Source organism: Protopterus annectens, chromosome 13.part0, assembly GCF_019279795.1.
Source record: "Protopterus annectens isolate FY-2018-M chromosome 13.part0, PAN1.0, whole genome shotgun sequence".
In the NCBI taxonomy this organism is placed as follows: Eukaryota; Metazoa; Chordata; order Ceratodontiformes; family Protopteridae; genus Protopterus; species Protopterus annectens.
Genome location: NC_056747.1, coordinates 798,144,947 through 798,166,975, shown reverse-complemented (window position 1 = coordinate 798,166,975; position 22,029 = coordinate 798,144,947). Strand labels below are relative to the sequence as shown.

The 22,029-nt window shown below is 39.2% G+C and overlaps 1 protein-coding gene across 3 annotated transcripts in view; it reads right to left on the bottom strand.

Annotated features, from left to right (window-relative positions):
- The window catches only part of DHX40 (DEAH-box helicase 40), an 866,160-nt gene that overhangs the window by 802,027 nt on the left and 42,104 nt on the right, over window positions 1–22,029 (bottom strand). For 2 of the 3 annotated variants that reach the window (XM_044054528.1, XM_044054529.1), the window contains exon 3: window positions 5,831–5,976. In XM_044054528.1, coding sequence (XP_043910463.1) covers window positions 5,831–5,976 — 146 coding nt within the window. Of the gene's footprint in view, window positions 1–5,830; window positions 5,977–22,029 lie in introns of those variants that run through there. The other variant, XM_044054530.1, reaches the window with a different exon arrangement.

Here is a 22,029-nt window from a genome sequence, read left to right as displayed (position 1 = left end):
CGAGGTCTCCCACATGATAATTTGATATAGTGGCTAATTGTACTCGAATAGTGGCCGGTGCTGCTCCTTGATTAAAAACTTCTGTTAGAAATTCCAAAATCGAAGGTATAGGGTCTGTAAAGGGATCTATATGTTTTCTGTCCGCCCAACAAGAGAACCTCTTCCATTTGCTTGCATAAAGTTTCCTAGTCGTCTTTTTGTGAGGGAACCAGAATTTGATGTAATGCAGGGGATAATTCTGGAAGCCTGGCTAAGATTGGAAGTGGAGTAACCAAGCCGTCAACTTGAGGCTCTGAAGAGCAGGATGAAGTGTTCCTGACTGATGCTTCAGAAGATCCGGCACTGGGTCGAGGTGGGGCCAAAGGAAGGGAACCAAATCTGATGAGGCCAATAAGTAGCAATGAGAATTAAACTGTGACTCAATGACTTGGCTTTCTGAATAAGTTTCAGAATCAATGGAAATGGGGAAAAAGCATAAAGAAGTCCCAGGGGCCAATCGTGGACAAGTGCATCCCTCAGTGACTCTCCCAGAAGGGAAATGAGGGCAAAGTAGTTGCTGCATTTGGCACTGAATGGAGTGGCAAAAAGGTTGCAGCAAGGCTGGCCCCATTTGCGAAAAATTTGATTCGCAACTTACTGAGTTAGGGACCACTCATGAGGCATGAAAATTGCTCTGCTTAGCCTGTCTGCTATTACATTGGATTTCCCTGAAATATCTGTTGCCGTCAGAAAGCTCTGAGAAGAAACTGCCCATTGCCAAACTCTCTGGGCCTCTCGACATAGGGGATATGATCTGGTTTCCCCCCCTGTTTGTTGATGTACCATACCACTGACATATTGTCTGTCTGAATTGCAATAGTCCCCATGGGAAGAGAGTTCTGAAATGCTTGCAACGCCAGAAGTACCGCTCTCATCTCTAGGACACTGATGTGCAAATGGTACTCATGATCTTTCCAAACTCCTTGGACAGTCTGTCCCAGATAATGCCCACCCCACCCTATCTGGGACACGTCCGTGGTTACTGTAGTGACAGGTTGTGGAATTACGAACGGTCTGCCCATTGTTATCTGAGTGGACTGAAGCCGCCAAAATAGGTCTCTCTTGCAGGCATATGAGAATCTTGTGAGACATGAGTAAATCCTGTATGGACCATTGAGTGAAGAGTCGCCATGGTAATATCCGCATGTGTAGTTGTGCCAACGGGACTAGTGTTATCGCTGCTGCCTTTGAGGCTAGGACCTTGAGGACGAATTTTGCTTGTACCTTTTTCTATTTGATTAGAACAGATACTTGACTGCATAGCATTTGTATTCTCTCTTGAGGCAATTTTGTTACCATATCATTTGTGTTTAAATCTGCACCTATAAAGATAATACGCTTTGACGGCAGCAAGGCAGATATTTCTGTATTTATAGTAATGCCTAGATCTGAACAGAGATGGATGGTGGAGTCCCTGGCTCTGATTAGTAGTTGCTTGGTGGTGGCAGTCAGGAGCCAGTTGTGTAAATATGGAAATACCTGGAATCCTTGACCCCTCAGATGAGCTGTGACTACTGCCATGCATTTGGTAAACACTCTGGGGGCTATAGTGAGACCAAAGCGCAGAGCTCTGAACTGGTAATGACTGGCTCCCAGACGGAAGTGTAGAAATCTTCTGGAGCGACTGTCCATCTTTATGTGGTAGTACATGTCCTGAAGATCTAAAGAGCACATCCAATTATCTTGTCCTAGAAAAGGGAGTATAGACTGTAATGTTACCATCCGGAACTTTGTCTTCCTTACCAATTTGTTTAGTCTGCTGAGATACAATATTGGTCTCCAGTCCCCTGTCTTTTTTGGAACTAAAAAGAACCTTGAGTAAATTCCAGATCCAATCTGGTCTGCGGGGACTTCTTGGATTACTCTTTTTTTCTAGCAACCTTTGAATTTCTAGGGTTGCTTGATCCCTTTGATCAGATGGAATATGTCTGAGATGGAATTTATGGACGAGGCGGACAGTGGAAAGGAATGTTGTATCCCCTGGATATAATGGACTGTACCCATTTGTCTTGAGTCAATTTCAGCCAGGCTTCTGGGTACAGAGATATTCTTCCCCCCGACTGCCTCCAGAGGCAGGCAGTCAGGCCTCCTTTCAGGAGCACTGGAAGGGCCAACTGGAGAACATATCTCTGTTACTCTGGTTCTGCGGACCCCCCCTTGCTGCATGGACAGCGTCTTCCATTGTTATTCCCCCCTCTGCCCCTGGGTGAAGGATCACCACGAGCATCCAGCAAGGCTCCTTTGGACTTCTAGAACCACATTTTTCCACTTTTTTGACTTTTAGGATAAGGTCTGGTAGGGGCAGAAAAATGCACTCTGACGGCAGACAGAGTCTTGCCATCTTGCTGGCTCCTGGTGAGAGTCTCTTTTACTTTCGGCCCGAACAAGGATGAGCCATCAAACGGGGCGTCAATAAAGGAAGATTTGAAGGGTTCAGCAAACTCGCAAAGGTGCATCCAGGAATGTCTCCTAAAAGCTATTCATGTGCCTGCTGCCCTGCTCGCTCCATCGGCTGCATAGGAAATAAGGTGCATGGAGGAGTTTGTGATAGAAGTTAAGGTCGCAAGCTGGGAATTTATCTTATCCAATAAACCCTGGGCTGTAGCACCTTGTAGGGTATCTACCAGCTTTTTCAGGAGATCCCACTGGAGTCGGGTAAAATGTGATAAGTAATTTAGCGACCATAAGGTAAAGGCCACTGAGGAGAACATATGCTTCCCATATCTGTCCATCGTACAAGACTCCTTATTCTGCGGATGGACAGATGCAGAAGTTTCAGCTAACTCCTTCTTTGTGGCGGCTGCCACTACCATCGCATCTACTGGAACTCCCTTTGCTAAATATTGTCTATCTTCTGGGGGCATAATGAATTTATTTGGCATCCTCGGAATGGGGTCCACTGACTCGGGAGAGTCCCACACTGTCCGACTCACAACACCCAGGAGCGGGTCGAATGGCGGAGACACCCAAAAAGTGGAGGACCGAGAGCCAAATGCCTCCTGGTATACCGACTCATCCTCAGAAGGGGAGAGGGATTTCCAGCCCCCCCCCTCTGCTTAAGGATCTCAGGAATGTCTAAAAAAGAGACATCCTCAGAGGGTGACCTTCCGAATCCTCTAAGTCGGCATCAGAGGTGACAGACTCAGGGAAGTCTATGTGCTTCCTCTTACACTGTTTCTTCCAAGGGACCTCCTTGGAGGGATATTCCGGGGAGGTGTCAGAAAAGGAGGTTCCACCCATTGAGGTTTCCTGGGGCACTTACTCTCTACTCTGGGGCTGATGGAGGGATGATGAGGCAGAAGAAGCTGGCCCTTTAGGGGGGAACAGTGGCTGGGGCAAAGGTGGAGCAGACTCAGTGGAGAGGACACTCTGCATCACCTCAAAGGCACTGCAGTCCTGGGCTGAGAGAGACTCCAGTCCCGAAGGACCGGGGATCTCCCAGGCACCGAGGAGGGTTGCGCCGAGGCTGATGTGAGAGCCAAACTCACCTGAGCTGGAGTGCCGAGTGGGAGAGTCAGTACTGACAAGGGTCCGATTCAACTCTCCTCTCCCGGAGCCGACCAGGGAGTGTCAGCTCCCAGATCCCTCGATGCAAGACAGCATCAACGAGATTGGAGCAGATGTCGGAGCCGAGATATCGTGAGTGATTACTGGCTCCGCCGGTTCCAGCACAATGACTTCCTGACACTCTGGCTCCAAACTCAATTGAGTTGGAGGAAGAATAGATGGCATCTGAGTACAGTGGTTAGCTCCATGATCTGATGGGCTGGACTCGAATGAATTTCTGCTAGGGCCTGCATCCCCAGCAACCTCTTCACCACCCACTCCATGTCATCATCCGATAACCTGGAGGACCGAGAGGAATTGGTCGATGACCTGTGAGTACCTGCCACAGACTGTAATAGAGGAGATTGTTGCGGCACTAAGTGTATTAACACCAATGATACTGACAGACTCCTTTTTCAGATCTGCAACGGTTCCAAAGACTCAGATGGAACCGAGGGAAGGCCAGATTTGTTGGAACCGAGAACCTTTGGAAGTTACTGTGTCTTTTTGACTGGTTGACAGCTCAGACACCGGAGCTGACTTTTTTTTGTCTTATCCAATTTTGAGGCCTGATTGCTTCTTCAAAAGGGCCTTTCAACAAACCCCTCAAAATGAGTTTGACTTTTCTCTCATGTAAAACCCTTGCACTAAAGCCATGACAAATGGAGCAAGAGTCCTGAAGATGGACTGCTCCTAAACAATACACACAGCTTGTATGTCCGTCTGTTAGAGACATTTTCTGGGTGCATGAATCACACTTTTTAAAACCAGATTGTTTTGACTCCTTAACAGGTTCTTTAGACATCTTTTAAGCCAAAAACAACAACAACAATACCAGCTAACAGTAACTACAATAGAAAAAAGACAAGTAGAAAGAGAGACTTTTTTTAAGGAAAGGAAAGGGATGGGAGGAGAAGTCTCTAAGTTAAACGACAGTCTCCTCCAACCTGAGGAGACGCCTCTAACTTAAACGGTGACTCCTTAGTAAAAAGGGGAAGAAACCCTGAAGGAAGAAAGGGACTAAATAGAAAGAATCCTCTAATTTAAATGGATTCTTTAAAGGGGAATAATAGTAAAAACAAGGGGCTAAGAGGAACAACCGAAGACACACCCAAGTAACAACAACACACACACACACACACACACACACACACACACACACACACACACACACACACACACACACACACACACACACACACAAACACTCTACTTGGACTGGGAAGGTATAATAGAGTCTAATATGAAGATTTTGAGAGAAAATATAGTAAAAGGTAATTAATAAAAGAAATGACTAGCCTCAGCCAGCGAAGACAATCCCAATGATTCAAGCGGCAAAAGAGATATGGGGAATAGCCACTGAGCATCATGGGATATGTTGTAGCCTCAAGCCAGTTGAAGCTCTCGAGCTTTGGTATGTGGCCGAGGTTCGGCTCCGAACCCAACCAGCAAGAATGAAGTCGAGATAGGACAACATAACATCATATGTTTTTTTCTTATTATTTTAATTTAAAACATCAATGTGAATCTTTCTTGTAGGTGTAATAATTTTTTTAAACACTCACCACTAAATATATAACAATTTCTAAACAGTGTACAGCAATACAATTTAGGAAAGGTCAAATAAGAATCATCTCCTTTGCTGCTTTATTGGATTTCAAAAATACAGTAGTATCACTTAAACCTAAATCAGACTTCTGATTTACTTCTATTTATTTATTTACTTTTTTAAATTGGTTCTTACAAGACTGTTAATAGCTTTATTCTTCATATGCTTATATGAGGTTTCTTTAAGAATTTATTTTAATAAACTTTGATCATAAATAAAATTTTATATTGTGAAACTTGCCTTTTTTAAATGTTAAATTCATTCTTTTTTTATAATACAAAAATCACTAAAACTTTTATTTCTGTTTAAGTAATGAACAAAGATAGGCAGAGGGTAACTTAACTTCGACATTTCGTTAGCATGACACCTGGAGTACAGAAATGACCATTACTGTAGCATAATGTCAGACATGGTACACCTTATCTGCTTAGTGAAGGTTTAAAACCTATAACTCTATAAAAGAATGTTAGGAGTACTAACTTCTTAATGCACTCCTGAGTCACAATTCAACAGTTTCACATCTACAAGGCACTCATTTTAAATTAAAGTACTCTGCTATGTTTGTCAATGTTTCAAAATAGTAAAAAAGTCAGCGTTTTGAATGTTTTAAAATACTAAATATTCAGAATTTTTTACCTCAGATGTGCAGTCATCAAATCGCACTTGGTAACCTACTTCACGCCCCACAGTACTATCCATTTCCTCTGCAACTCTATGAGCTACAGAAATTGTGGCAACTCTTCGGGGCTGAGTAATACCAATCATTCCTTGAGCACCCAGTCCTGCCACAAAAAAAGAAGAGCAAAACTGATAACTAAATAATAGAGATGTGGTCTATGATGATATGGCTAACAAGATATGGTCTGCAAATATAAAGGTAACAGTATATAAATATTTAAATCATTACTGCTGTCCTTCCACCAGTCTCCAGTCTCAATTTATTGGACAGCAACTTAGAAATTCTCACAATATTTTTTGTAGTCGACTCCTTGAGACACATTATAAAGGTCATTACACAGCATCACCCAGCAAACATCTGACTAACTGCCCTATGTGTCACAAAACATTTCAAAGCCCACACTATGACAAAAGGACTTCCTATATCACATGATCAGAACTGCTACAGCTTAATTTTTGTTTTCAAAAGCAACAGACAACATCTGATAACTCAAAGCAATTGTATATGCACTGCACTCACAGGTGTTGCTTAGTATAAAATCACACTATTTATTTATTCATTGGCATTTGTTTACCAGGTTAGTTTGACTGGGCCTAAAAGGACTTTTTTAGCAGAGGCCTCCGGGGGGGGGGGGCTCCAGTACAAAATTATAGTTTACAATTAACGATTACACTTGTTGAGAGTTATACAACAAAACAGAGTCATGAAAAATAACTGTATAAAGTATAAAAGAAAAAAATGACGTATTACATAATCTTCTACAATTAAGTTTTCAAACAATGTGATATGATGTAATTTTGTAATAATATCTTAAAATAGTGAAATGATGGAGCTATAATCATACTAAGTTACAATACAAAATATGAGGTGTATAAAATTTAAGATCAAAATATAAAATAAGTAGTCACTTCACAGTTAACATGCAGGTTGGTAGGCTGACAGTATGAAAAGAGGGGGTGAGACGAAAAGGGTAAGAAAAGAGAAAAAGCAAGAAAAGTGAAAGTTAAGTGAAAATTGCTGTAAGGAGAAAACATGTAGGTTAAAGACAGTGAGATTTATAGGTGAGAGGAGGAGGAGGAGAATGAAGGATGGCAGAGTGCATAAGGGTGTCTTGTGAAAAACCAGACAGGTGAAAAGACCAGAGTGGGATGAGGAAATGGGAAGATGAATTCACATGATGTATGACCTTTGAATGAATTGGAAAGTAGTAGATTGTGGATTCTAACTCTTAGGATAGGTTATGATATCTGAGATGAAACAATGATCTTATTTCAGAGTTGCACTTTGCAAATCTTGTACATAATCTAAAATGATGGGTTACATGACCAATACAAAAGAAAAGTTATTTATGCTTGGTGAGCTGTTCTGTATAAACATCCCTAACACATCAACAAATGCAACTGTTAAACCTTACTGTTGTCATACCTGTACATAGCTAGACACTTACTACTGTGCTATATCTTTATGTAAACTGTGGAACTAATTCCCCAAGTAACTTATCTACAAAATGGCATGAGTTTAGAGCACCTACCTAGTACTTACCATAACAGTAGATGCTCGAATGTTCACTACTGCAGTAGCCATAGCTATATGGGTGATCAGGCCAAGGATGTAACTGCTGGCCAACTTTTAAAGGTTCAGGGCACCTTCCAGACACCCAAACCATCAATCAGCTTGAGCTGAGCTGACTAAAACCATAGGAATGGATGTCCAGTTCTTCAGAGCTTTAATGCCAACAGAGAGAGGGAGACTGATCCTTGAAAGGACAATGCTACGAACAACAAAAAGTAAATATCTATGCCCTGGCATAAATAACACACCAAACAACAAGGGGGCTGGAGGGAGGAAGTGGCTACTGCAGCAATGATAATTTGAACATCTAATGTTATGGGTTGTTTACTTATACAACTGTAGTATGTTCATCATACCGATCACTTGTCTACAAAATGGCATAAGCTTAGAGCACCTACCTAGTCAATACAATGCAGTAAAGTACAGTACTTACTATAACAGTAGATGTTGGAATGATCACTGCTGCAGTAGCCTTAACTATATGGGTAGATAACCCTAGCTGACTACATTTGGGAGGTGGAAGAAGGGTCCAGGAGCCCCTGGAGAATGGTCCTAGCAAAGCCTGATCGAGGCCCAGAAAGAGTAGGAATTAAGTTCTTTGTAAAATTATGTACAGAGGACAAAGTTGCTGCTTCTAGAATACTTCTAGAATCCAACCCTTTCCAAAAAGCCATAGATGGAAGTCAAAGTCCTGGTAGAGTGGGCCATGTCCCTGCCTGGGATACTTTTGTTGAGGTGGGCATAACAAAAGGTAACAACCTTAGACAATCATTTGAAAATAGTCTATTTTGACCCAGGTTGTCCCTTCCTCTTGCCTTCACAAGAAATGAATCACTGATCCAAAGTTGTGAAAGATTTAGTTCCGTCAAGGCAGTACCTGAGTTGTCTGTGGACATCCAGGGTATGGAGTATGCTTTCTCCCCCATTTTTAGGTTCAGGAAAGAAAATGGGTAGATGGATAGTTTGGTTTAAAGTAAACTCAGATACCACTTTATGCATAAAAAAGGATTAATTCTCAAAGAAACTCTGTTGAGATAAGATTGACTCACCATAAAAGCTTGCAACTCAGACACCCTTCTTGCAGAGGTTAGAGCAATCAGTAAAACTGTTTTCCATGTTAAGAAACTCAAGTCAGCCAATTTAGCTGGTTCAAATGCAGCAAGTGTTAACTTCTCTAAATCAAAGTTAAGATCCCAAGGAGAGACCACTCATTTTCTTGGAGGCCTCTTATGCAAAACCCCTTTCAAAAACATTTGACAAGAGAATGCATTGAAAGAGGAGCATCCATGCATTGAAAGAGGAGCATCCATGGGTAGACATGGTGAAATGACCAATAAATGAACCCTGAAGAAGGAGCAAAAAAGTTCATAAGACAGTAACTCACACAAATATTGTAAAATCAGAGAATAACTAGCCCTGAATGGGCGGTGGTTACGTTGCTAGCACCAACTAGAAAACCTCTTCCATTTGCTTGTATATGATTTTCTAATAGCAGGCGGGCCCCCATTAATACGCTGCAGATCCTCAGTAAACGGGTGCCTAAAGGGAATTAAGACCCTATCATCCAGAGTCAGCTGAAGCTGACTAGGGTAGGGTGTATCAGACACCTCTGTTTTTGTGTGAGTAACCTCAGTCTGCGAGGAAGCTTGTGGTATTTGCCCCTGGCCATTTGCAAAAGAAGGGAGAACCACTGCTGCCTGGGCCAGAAGGGAGCCACCACAGAAATCTTAGGAGATCCCTTTTAAATCTTCAGAGGTACCTTGGATATCAGTGGAAAGTGTAGAAAAGTTTGCTGAAAGAAACAGCATCTACCTTCTTGCATGGAGTCCTGGGTAGAGAATCTTGCCCGCTGACTGTTCCGAGAGGAGGCGAACAGGTCTGCTTGAGGAATACCAACAGATGGACCAAGTCTTGGAAGAACCCCTGATTTAGTTTCCATTCACGAGAGTCTGCCCTTGTCTTGCTCAGTTTGTCTGCCACACAGTTTTGCTCTAATGGAATGTAGGATTCTTACAGTGCTGTGAAGCTATATCACAACCTAACATGGTTAGTCTGCAAAGGGCATGGTGCAACATAGTACCCCCTTGTTTGTTCACGTACCACACAACTGTAGTATTGTATGTAACAAAGTGAAGAGGTCCCATGGACCAAATAGGATTCAGAAAATTGATTGCCTTGATTGAGGCAATCGTCTCTTCTATATTTATCTGCTTGTGTCTGTTCTTGGTGTCCCACACACCTTGCAATTTTTTAACACCTTTATTAAATTATCACTCAAGACACAGGCAAAAATATGCTAACAGAAAACAAAACATACCATACTAACATTTTTCCATTTACGTATATTATACATCACATATCTTTATATTGTCTTTCTTTGTAACTACCATCAGTCCAACATTACATAAACTGCTGAATTCCTGCCTTCCCTTAAACCTCATTCCTCCTCCTCCTGAACATTGTTATGCATGTATTGTTTCCATAATTTCCATTTGTTTCTATGTAATTTATCTAAAGAACCCTCTTCCATTTCTTTTATCTCTTTTATAATATTCAATACTTCAAGTACAGTTGGTTTAGACATTGTTTTCTGTTTTCTAGTAATTGTTTTTTTGGCAGCCAACATAATTAAACATAATAAGGCTTTATTATGTCTAGCCAATTCAGATCCCATGCCCCAACACAAAAAAAATTTCATTAGTTACAGCCATTTGGTCACGCAAAGGTTCTGACAGAGTACTCTTTTGGTAATTTTTAAAATTTGCCAACTCATTACACTCCCAGAACATATGCTCCTAGTTATCTGGTTCTTCCTCATCACACTTCCAACATTTGGCGTCTACCTGAGGAAAAATATTTTGAAGTCTGCTTTGGGTATAAAAATACCTATGCAAACACTTCTAAGCAAAGATCCTAAACCTTCTGGACCTTGTTTTATACTTGGGAGCCATACATATGTCCTCCCACTGTTCTTTTGTAAATTGCTTTTACAGTCTCTCTTCTCAATGTGGTCTAACTCCCTCTGATTGATTGTTACAGTTATCATGCAATATTTTATATAATCAACAAATGATCCCTTTTTTAAATGCAGCTTCCGTTCTATATTCATCCAGAAACCCCACAAGAGCAGCTCTTTACTTAAGATTCCCCCATTTCTGACTTTCAAGATGGCTGCACCCTGGTCAGCAGTTTAATTTCAGCTCTACCAGTGAGAAAAAAGAAACCGCGAAATAACAGCCACTGATATTGCCAGCTTGAGTAAAATTCCATTACTGGCTAGTAAGTACACTGCCTGGATGCCAGCAAAGAAGAAATCTAGAGCTCCTGAAAGAAAATCAACCATAAAAAGTGAAGAGAAAACACTGTCTGGGAAGAATCCTGCAGCTGTTCAGCAAAAGGAAGTTCAAGCTTCAGCTTTAGTACAAGAGATGGTTTCCAGTAATTTAGAGGAAAAATAAATTAAATCCACTCACTGGTGATTAAAATAAATGAAACCTTGTGGCAGTATAACAGTTCAAATAAAAAAAAGCTGGAAAATGGAAGCAGCTTTAACTAGCTATTCAGACGAACTGATAAAACTGGAAAAATCAGAGGATGAAATGAAAAAAAGGCTGGATGAGTATGAGTCTTCTCGAGAAGAGATGTTTCAAAAAATGGTAGAGTTAGAAGACACAGCACACAGAGAAAATCAGGCATGTTTTGCTGTACCACAGAAACTAGAAATAACAAACTATATTAGTTTAGTAGAGGCACAGATACACAACTGGGCTGTTATTCCACAGCAGAATTTGTTAAATGAAAGGACACATTGAGTGTATGCAATAAACCTGGCCATGAAAAAACAGTCAAGGCCTGCTTTAGTAAAGATGCATTCATACCTGCAGAAAGAGTTGATCCTAACAAAAGTGTGGCGAAAGGTATTAAAAATTGGAGAGAACACAGTCTTTGTGGAAAATGCTTGTTCACTGTGCACCAGGCATAAGAGAAGCAAATTTATCCCAGTGATCAGGGAATGTCGAGAGGCAGCTGTGAGATTCAAGGTGCTGTATGCAGCCATCTTCAGAGGCTCAAAGACATTTTTGATGCAGAACAGGATAAGAAGGAAATAAAAAAATTACCTAACAAAAAATGAGCCAGTAAATAGAAGGGAACACAACTTCTCATTCTTCTGACAATAAAGATAGACATACTTTGCCAGAGAAACCTTTTTCAATGATCCAAATAAAAATGTCTGAGAAAAAGAAAAAAAGCACAGGAGTTGACTAGAAAACTCAGGAGTACCCTGGACTTGAATCAAAATCTGGTGTTTGGAGATTGAGATGAACAGGAACACCAACAGCAACACTGAATTTTTAAAAAAAAATGTGGAATTATAAAACATCAATCACATTTGTGAAATATGGCTTTGCATGAAAAAGTGGCTGATAAAGACTGGACTTTTGCTGACCTTGTGTAGGTGGACTTTAAAGTATATACGACACTTTGAAGGAGATTGGAGACCATAGAGTGGTGACCGGGGAAAGTGTAGTTAGGCAGCATAGGACGATGGTTTGCAGGATGACATTGCTGATCAAGAAGAGGAGCAGGAGTGTAAGGGCAGCACCAAGATCAAATGTTGGAAATTGAAAAAAGGTAATTGTGAGGTGGAGTTCAGGGAAGAGTTAAGACATGCACTGGGTGGCAGTGAAGAGTTACCAAACAGCTGGGTAACTACAGCAGAGCTAGTAATGGAGACGGCTAGAAAGGTGCTTGGTATGACATCTGGACAGAGGAAGGACGACAAGGAGACCTGGTGGTGGAATGAGGAAATACAGGAGAGTACACAGAGAAAGAGGTTGGCAAAGAAGAAGTGGGATTGTCAGAGAGATGAAGTAGACAGGAGTATAAGGAGATGAGGTGCATGGCAAAGAGAGAAGAGAGAGGTGGCGAAGGCTAAGGATAAGGCATATGAAGAGTTGTATGAAAGGTTGGACACTAAGGAGGGAGAAAAGGACCTGTACTGATTGGCTAGACAGAGGGACAGAGCTAGGAAAGATGTGCAGCAGGTAAAGGTGATAAAGGATAATGAGGGAAACATACTCACAAGCGAGGAGAGTGTGTTGAGCAGATGGAAAAAGAGTACTTTGAGGGATGATGAATGAAGAGAATGAGAGGGAGAGAAGGTTGGATGATGTGGGGATAGTGAATCATGAAATGCAATGGATTAGCAAGGAGGAAGTAAGGATAGCTATGAAGAGGATGAAAAATGGAAAGGCTGTTGGTCCAGATAATATACCTGTGGAAGCATGGAGGTGTTTAGGTGAAATGGCAGTGGAGTTTCTAACCAGATTGTTTAATGAAATCTTGGAAAGTGAGAGGATGCCTGAGGAATGGAGAAAAAGTGTTTTGGTACCGATTTTTAAGAATAAGGGTGATGTGCAGAGCTGTATTAACTACAGAGGGATTAAACTGCTCAGTCACAGCATGACGTTATGGGAAAGAGTAGTGGAAGCTAGGTTAAGAAGGGACGTGATGATTAGTGATCAGCAGTATGGTTTCATGCCGGGAAAGAGCATTACAGATGCAATGTTTGCTCTGAGAGTGTTGATGGAGAAGTACAGAGAAGGTCAGAAGGAGTTGCATTCTGTTTTTGTAGAATTAGAGAAAGCATATAACAGGGTGCCTAGAGAGGAGTTGTGGTATTGTATGAGGAAGTCAGGAGTGTCAGAAAAGTATGTAAGAGTGGTACAGGATATGTACGAGGGTAGTGTGACAGCGGTGAGGTCTGCGGTGGGAGTGACGGATGCGTTTAAGGTGGAGGTGGGATTACATCAAGGATCAGCTCTGAGCCCTTTCTTATTTGTAATGGTGATGGACAGGTTGACAGACGAGATCACACAGGAGTCCCCGTGGACTATGATATTTGCAGATGACATTGTGATCTGTAGTGAGAGTAGGGAACAGGTGGAGGAGACCCTGGAGAGATGGAGATATGCTCTAGAGAGAAGAGGAAGTTAGCAGGACTAAGACATGCGTGATATGTGTGTGAATGAGAGGGAGGATAGAGGAATGGTGAGGATGCAAGGGGAAGAGGTGGCGAAGGTGGATGAGTTTAAATACTTGGGATCAATAGTTCAGAGTAGTGGTGAGTGTGGAAGAGAGGTGAAGAAGAGAGTACAGGCAGGATGTAGTGGGTGGAGAATAATGTCAGGAGTGATTTGTGATAGACGAGTACCTGTAAGAGTGAAAGGGAAGGTCTACAAGAGGGTAGTGAGACCAGCTATGCTATATGGGTTGGAGACAGTGGCATTGACAAAAAGGCAGGAGTTAGAGCTGGATGTGGCAGAGTTAAAGATGTTAAGATTTGCAATGGGTGTGATGAGGGTGGACAGGATTAGGAATAAGTATATTAGAGGGTCAGCCCAGGTTGGAAGGTTTGGAGACAAAGCCAGAGAGGCAAGATTACATTGGTTTGGACACGTACTGAGGAGGGATGCTGAGTATATTGGGAAACAGATGCTAAGGATGAAGCTACCAGGTAACAGGAAAAGAGGAAGGCCTAACATACGGTTTATGGATGTGGTGAGAGAGGACATGCAGGTGGTTGGTGTGACAGAGCAAGATGCAGAGGACAGGAAGAAATGGAAACAGATGATCCGCTGTGGCAACCCCTAACAGGAACAGCCAAAAGAAAATGATGAATGTTAAGTAGGACATTAAAAGGGGAAAAGGTAATTGAAAGTAAAACAATTTTTGTTCTTATTAGTCTTCTTCTTTCGGCTTTTTCCTGGTTAGGGGTCGCCACAGTGGATCATCTGTCTGCTCATGATTGGCAGTGGAGTTTTTCGGTGTCGAGTTGCCAGCCCGGCGCCCAACCTTCCACAGAAGGCAAACACATGCATACACTCACACCTAGGGCCAATTTGGAGTGTCCAATCCACCTACTGCATGTCTTTGTGATGTGGGAGGAAACCGGAGCACCCGGAGGAAACCCACGCGACCACAGGGAGGACATGCAGACTCCACACAGAAGGCACCCCAGCCGAGAATCGAACCAGAGAACCTCTTGCTGTGAGGCGGCAACGCTAACCACTGCACCACTGTGGCTGCCCAATTTTTGTTCTTATTAGTATTTGTATAAAATATGTCATGATATAAACTGAATGTAAAATAGATTAAAGCAGTTTTATGTACTGTGCATGGGTATTTTAAATCTATGGGGGAGTCTCTTGATTGATTGTTGTACGTGCTACAGATAATAAAGTAAACCAGTACTTTTTTAGTTTTAAGAAATATAGGCTTTACAGTACAATGAAAAGAAAGGCTGGACAAAAGCAAATTTAACATTAAAAATTCTGTGATCTTGGGCTTCTGGGGTGGGGCGTAAAAGTGGTGATTATATTATATGTAAAATTAAGCTTGAATGTCTAAATTAATGCCCTTTTATTAAGCTATAAACTCGTATTTTGTAAGCAATTAGGCTTGAAAAATAAAACACAATGATGAAAGCCATGTTTCTTAAATCAGCAAAGGTATTATTTTTTCCATTACAAAGACTTCAGTGGGAGTTAAGAAGTCTGCAGCTGAAGGCAGCTGTGCATTCTGTTCTGAGTGAAATTTACAATATTCATTGCTGACTACCTTTATATGGAGATGAGCTGTCTGTAGGTTCAAGCAATTTATCTTGAGAGTTCTTAGCATTCTTTGCAGAGGGAAATGCAAATTTTAAAACTGCAGTGGTAAGCAGTTGAATGAAAAATGGTTGAAATTATGAGAAGCGAATAAGAGATTGCAGCCTTAATATTCTAATACTTTAATAGAACACTGTACAATTTACTTTTATTTAAATATAGCCAGTGCATTTTTTGTTAAGGCTAACAGTTAATGTTTTCTGAAAGCATACAAGCTGTTTTTCACAAGCGGGAAGGGAATAGTGATAAGAAAAGAAAAGAAAAAGAAAAGACAGCAATCAGTGTAAGTGGGCTGGTGCATTTGCTTTAGCATAAGTAACCTTAGTTATACAGTAGATTACATAGTGCCTGTAACTGCAGCTGTCAATTTGGGTAGGAAATTGCCACATCTAGAGGGTTAAACGTTGTTTTTTGCACATGTACACAGTTTTCTGTGTTTGTTCTAAGTTAATAGGGGACTGGGTTATTTTGAAAATTTATTTATTTATTTACTTTTTTGTTGGAGGGTTTTCATTAAATCAAAACATCTTGAAAATGAGATATGAGTTCAAATGGGCAGGAGAAGAAACAACTGTATAGAAGATCACCCTGCCAGATATTAGTGTGTACATGTAACACGAATGTTGGAAATTTGTTTGTGTCTTTCGGCTTTTCCCGGTTAGGGGTCACCACAGCGGAACTCCGGTCCGCTAATGATTGGTAGTTGATTTTTACGTGCCGCGTTACCAGCCCTGATGCACAACCTTCAACGAAGGTACGCTCATTCACGCATATCTCCATGCAGAAGACGCTCTAGATGAGAATCGAACCAGACAGCATCTTACTGTGAGGCGACAATGAAAAAACTGACATGTATAAATAGCAGCTTTTTATCATAATGGCTATGCAATTCATATTATCTTGGAATGTAAACAACCTTACAGATATAGACAAAAAGAAAGACTAGTGAATTATATTAAGAAATCCATAGTGCAAATAGCAATGTTGCATAAGACACATTTGGAAAGAAATAAGCACGTGAATTTGATAAAGAATGGACTTTAGGATGGCTAGCTAGCAGAATATCAGACATAGTGGAGAATACAATTACTAGTGGGCCTTCAACAGTGATAAAAGAGGAAAAAGACAATAATGGAAGATTTGTGGTAGTAAGGGGTGACTGGCAACAGAAGAAGATTAAAATGGCAAGTATTTATATTTACCAAAAAAATGCTATTATGGAGCTTAAGAATTTTTTTTTTTTGAGAAATAAACAGCTTTTAGCAGGAAATATTACTTATAGATTATAGAAGGGGATTGGGACTTGATTTGCAATAGTGAGGATATGTCAGGTGATTTGCAATAGTGAGGATATGTCAGGGGGTCCTAGAAGGGAAAATATAAAACAAGAGGATAGATTTCTGAAAAAAATTATAAAAATATTTGGTAAGGATGATGTGAATTCAGTATTAGGAACTCTGACAGAATTTATATACTCTTCCCCAAAGTGTAATAACTAGTCTAGATTAGATAGAAATTATATTTCATAGGAACGTGTATTTAAATAAAGCTTCAAATCATTTCCAATAACTATTTTGATCCTGCACTGATAAAAACCAAGATAAAAATGCAGGGCAATGATGTAAAAATGAGACATTGTCACGTTCTACCTACCTGTTCAAAGGAGGAATTTAAGGAATGGGTAGTGGAAATTATTAGAAAGTTAACAGTGAAGACAGAAATATCTTCAGAACCTACAGCTAGTAATTAGGATAAAATAAAATGAAGTTTAAAAGCAAGGTAGAAATAAAAGAGCAAGATAAATGGTTAAAAAGTAATAGGAATTACTTAGGTGGCTGACAAAGGCTAAAGTATTGCAGAATAAGGGCAATTTCGCAGAAGAAGAGGCACAAATGCAGAGTGCTAATGATAAAATAACAGAGTATTTGGATAATATGCATGAGTTTAGAAAGATTGTTGTTAAACAACTATTTGTTGATAATAAATCCAGAGCACAAAAACATTTAGCACAATGACGTAAGCAACAGAAAGTAGCAAGGATTGTCGCCAAACTCAAGAAACCGATAACACGAAAAATAACCAGAGATCCTGTAGAAGTATTAAATATATTTCCAAAGTTTTTATGAAAATTAGTATAACACAGAAAACTGTGGAAATAAAGAAAATGTGCAAATTAAAATATTTATGGAAGACTTAATTATGTCAAGGTTAGAGGTAAATGAGAGTCAACAACTAACAGTTATGATAGGAGGAGATGAAATAAAAATGGTAATGTATAATCAATTTTAAGGAAAATCTCAAGGAACAGATGGTCTTCCTCTGGAAATTTTGACATTAGTAAGGAAGAAAGTGATAAAGATCTGGAAATTTTTATTTAATAGTATTTTAAAAGGAAGGGTTGCAACAACATCCTGGAAGAAAGCCGTGGTGGCTGTATTATCTAAAGATGGCAAAGACCCATCAGATCCAGCTTCATATAGACTCATTTCAATTTTAAAGTATGATTATAAAGTGTTTATGTCTATAATGGCTAGAAGAGTGGCAAAGCTATTGACAAAACTGATAGATATGCATCAATGTGGTTTTATGGAAGTAATGCAAACATTTGATTAAATTAAGAAAATACCACTGTTGTTAGTGTGACTTGATGCAAAGGAACCAGTGGATAGAACTGTGATTTTATGTATAGAGCAATGGAAGCATTTGCATTCCCTAATACAATAATAAGGTTAATTAGGAGGTGGTACAGCGGTAGCGTTGTTACCTCACAGCAAGAGGTTCTCCTGTTCGATTCTCGGCTGGAGTGCCTTCTGTGTGGAGTCTGCATGTCCTCCCCGCGGTGGAGTGGCCTCCGAAAAACATGCGTGAATGGGCATGCCTTCACTGAATGTTGGGCGTCGGGCTGGCAACTCGGCACCATAAAAATCGACTGCCAATCATTAGCGGACCAGAGTTCCGCTGTGGCGACCCCTAACCGGGAAAAGCCGGAAAGACAAACAAACAAGGAGGATATATGAAGGATCAGAGGCAAAAATTAAAAGTGCGATGGTTCTTCTCTAATATGTTATATTTGAACAGAGAGGCCAGGCAAGGGTGTCCTCTTTCTCCTTTGTTATTTGCTTTATACTTAAGAGCCACTGGCAAAGAAAATAAGGGACTCAGAAATGCAAGGCTATAACTGGTATGGTAATCAAGAAAAGTTGGCTTTATCTGCAGATATTATTATTTTGCGCCTGATAAATCCAGAAATGAAATCTCAGTGCTGTGGAACATTTTGAGACAACTTCAAGTCTTTTCAGGGTAGAACGTTAAAGCAAATAAAACAATGACTATAGCTGTAAATTATGAATCACATATGAAATGGATCAATGATACTCAGATTTATGGAGACATAAGATGTAGTATTTAAGGGTATGGACTATAAGGGCTTCTGTTATAGCAGCTAAGGATATGCGGTAAGAGAGTAAATAAAAGATAATACACAATCTAAGAAACTGGAAGCTCTTGTTTATGGATATGAGTAGTAAGATACAAGCAGTAAAACTATTTTTAGTCCCTTTAGTTTTATATTCAGGTCAGGCATATTTTTATCAACAAGAGGAAAAGCTGTGAATCATAATTAATACAGCTGAAGGATTTTCTCTGGGAGGGGAAGGAGTCAAGAATCAAGTGAGATAAGTTGACCCTTTCTGTAAGACAAGGTGACTATTATAGAACGTGATGCTTTAAAGCAATGGAAATTAAAGGAGGAGGCTCATAGACTATGTTCCAGCTTGTCAGCTCAATGGAATCCCTCCTTTTGTCTTGACAGTTTTCTGGTTGAGATGAACAATAAAATGAATGTGTATGACAAAGATCTTATTGAATGGAAAACTGGTAAAATTCAAAGAGATTTAAGAGACTATAAAAATGAGTGAGCCTTTCGTTGGAAATTTAAATCTCACGGGAGGCAACCGTGAGAATGGAAGTGATAAAAAGCAGGGTTCCGCTACTTTTGCTTTTTCGGATGTAACTGATGTAGGAATAGACTGGGACAGTGAGGAGGAGGAATATCCTTTTTTAGCGAAGGCTCTAGATTCAAAAGGACATGCAAACAGGTTTTGGAGGAATTCAGGAAGAGAACAGCAACCAAACAATAATCGGAAACAAACCAGAAATTGCACAGGTCAACATTTTGAAAAAATGTATGGACATGATAGACATTATACAAAAAAAAGGTAGATGGCAATGATTTTTCTTGCAATAACATGTTGATAAATATACTATATATTCAGTTTTAAATTTAGGATTAAAATATCTTCCCCCTATTTTACCTAGAGATCATGAACTACGTTGTGAAATCTTCCTTTTAGTACGAAGTTACATATGAAGTTGTCTGTTTGATAATGTCTCAAGGAACTTGAAACTAGTAATTGTAGTTTGGATAGCTTCTTCTCCTGTATATCTGAATGTGAATCTGAATCATGTTAATGCATACTGTAGTTTAAATACTTAGTGTGTGACAGCTAAAAGTACATATATGCTCCCATTTAATAACAACACTATAAAGAATTGTTCTGCGGTTTTGAATTTTGCAGTGTAACAACTATTTGGTAAATTTAATAGGAATTTGGTTACATACAATATTACAAAAAGAGAATGGCAAGCCTTGTTAAGTGTAAGGACAAATCTTTGGTAATTAAACCTGCAGACAAAGGTAGTAAAATTGTAGTAATGAACTGTAATCAATACCTCAAAATGCGCTATGGCCACCATAACAATGAAAATGTTTATGTTAAGAGTGACATCGGGTTGTATAATAATGCACTAAGTGAATATCAGACGTTATTGGATAAAGGATACCGGTTAGGATCTTTTACAAAACAGGATATTGAGAAAAATTTAGCCTTAAGAATTGCAATTTAGCTACATTTTATTGCCTTCCAAAAGTACATAAGGGTTTGGATGTGCTTAAAGGGCATCCTATTGTATCAGCCCATACATATTTCCTGCACAATCTTGGAATTTTTTTACAGTTACCTTTTTTGATAGTTAAAGAATATCCTTTTTACATACAGGACACACACAGGATTATTTGGAAAAAATTAAAATTATCCCTTGGGAAGATGACATGTATTGGATTACTATGGCTGTAGTAAAGTCTATATACAAATATTCAGCATGAGCATGGAATAGAAGATCTGTATTACTTTTGGGTGATACTCCAAAATCACATTTTATTACAGAATTAGTATTATTTTGTTTGAAAAATAATTATTTTAGTTTTAATGAAGTTTTTTTTTTTTTTTATCAGAAACACAGCACAGCAATAGGGGCACCTTTTGCCCCTATATCTGCAAATGCAGTTATGGCTAATTTGGAACTGGATGAAATTTACAAACATGATTTTTTTGGAAAATATGTAGTTAGTGATTTTCGTTACATTGATAATTTGGTATTTTTGTGTAAGGGAGGTAAAGGCTTAGCCGAATAATTTACTTGTAATTTACAGATAAATAAATATAATATGAAATTTGATGGACTGCAAATTGGAACGTGTTCATTTTTTTGATATTTCTTTAAGGGAATGTAATTTAGTGAAGAAAATAATAACTACGGTTCATAGAAAATTGGAAGGCCATAATATATACTTACATGAATCAAGTTATAACCCAAATAATTTGATCAGGGCTCTTCCATATGGGGAATTTCTTAGATTGACTAGATTATGTACACTGGATAAGGATTTTTTAGAAGAAGTTAGTAAAACTTATAGCATGTTTATTCAGAGAGGTTTTGATGGGAATGAAGTTGGAAAGGCTTTACAAAAAGTTAATTATGAAAGAAAACATATTTTAGAACTATGGATGGATGAAAGTAAAATGTTAAACTCTGAAAATAATAAGGAATGGAGAGTGGAAGATGGATTTTGTAATAACTTTCTGAATAAGGGGATAATGAAAAAAAGGAAAGTATATTTTGTCACCATCTATAATGTTTTGAGTGAAAAAAATAATAAAATTGGTAAAATATTATTGGCCAATGTTATTACAGGATAATCAGTTACATAAATATATTGGAATATTTTCTAGTGTGTCTTATAAAAAAGGTAGAAGTATAGGGAATTTTGTAGTACACAGTAAATTTGTGTTACCAAGCCTTAATGTGAGATATGGGGGTATTAATCATGATTATCGCACTTATAAGTGCAGTAGATGCTCTATATGTTTTTTATTAGTGAAATATTTTCCTAAGATGAATAATGTGAATTTTAAGCCCATACAGAAATTTTATTGTAACACACAAGGAATAATATATGCCCTACAATGTCCATGCAAGCTATTTTATATTGGTGAAAGCCAGCAGGCTTTCAAAGTAAGATTACAAGAGCATGTTAGGGATATTAAAAATGTACGTCCTGAAATCCCTCTGGCCTTCCATTTTAGGGATTTTCATAATGGTGATGCTTCTGTGTTGAAAGGCTGTATTTTGGAACAAGGTGTTTCATATATGGGAGATGGAGTTAGTCTGAAAGACAAATTGTTGCATAAAGAAACATTGTGTATTTTAAAGTATAACACTCTATCCTCTAAGGGGTTAAACAGAAAATGTAATTGGAATATGTAATTAATTAATTGATTGTTAAATTGTTTAATTGTTTTATTGTGAAGACTAATTAATTTGTAAATGTGAATGTGGTTTCTTTGCACTCCAGTGAAGGCAATTTGGCTGAGGCACTTGAGAGGTTAATAAAGCTTCTTGGAATTTTGTTCATAGTCGTTTCTTGTGGTATTCTTAAGGTGGCTTAGGGTACACTGATTTGAATGGATTCTTTACAGCTACACAATTAAGCCTCATATATATAACACAAGCAGAGGGTTATAATTCAATATGGAAAGTAAAGATGATGAGTGTGGGGGGGGGGTCAAGAAATA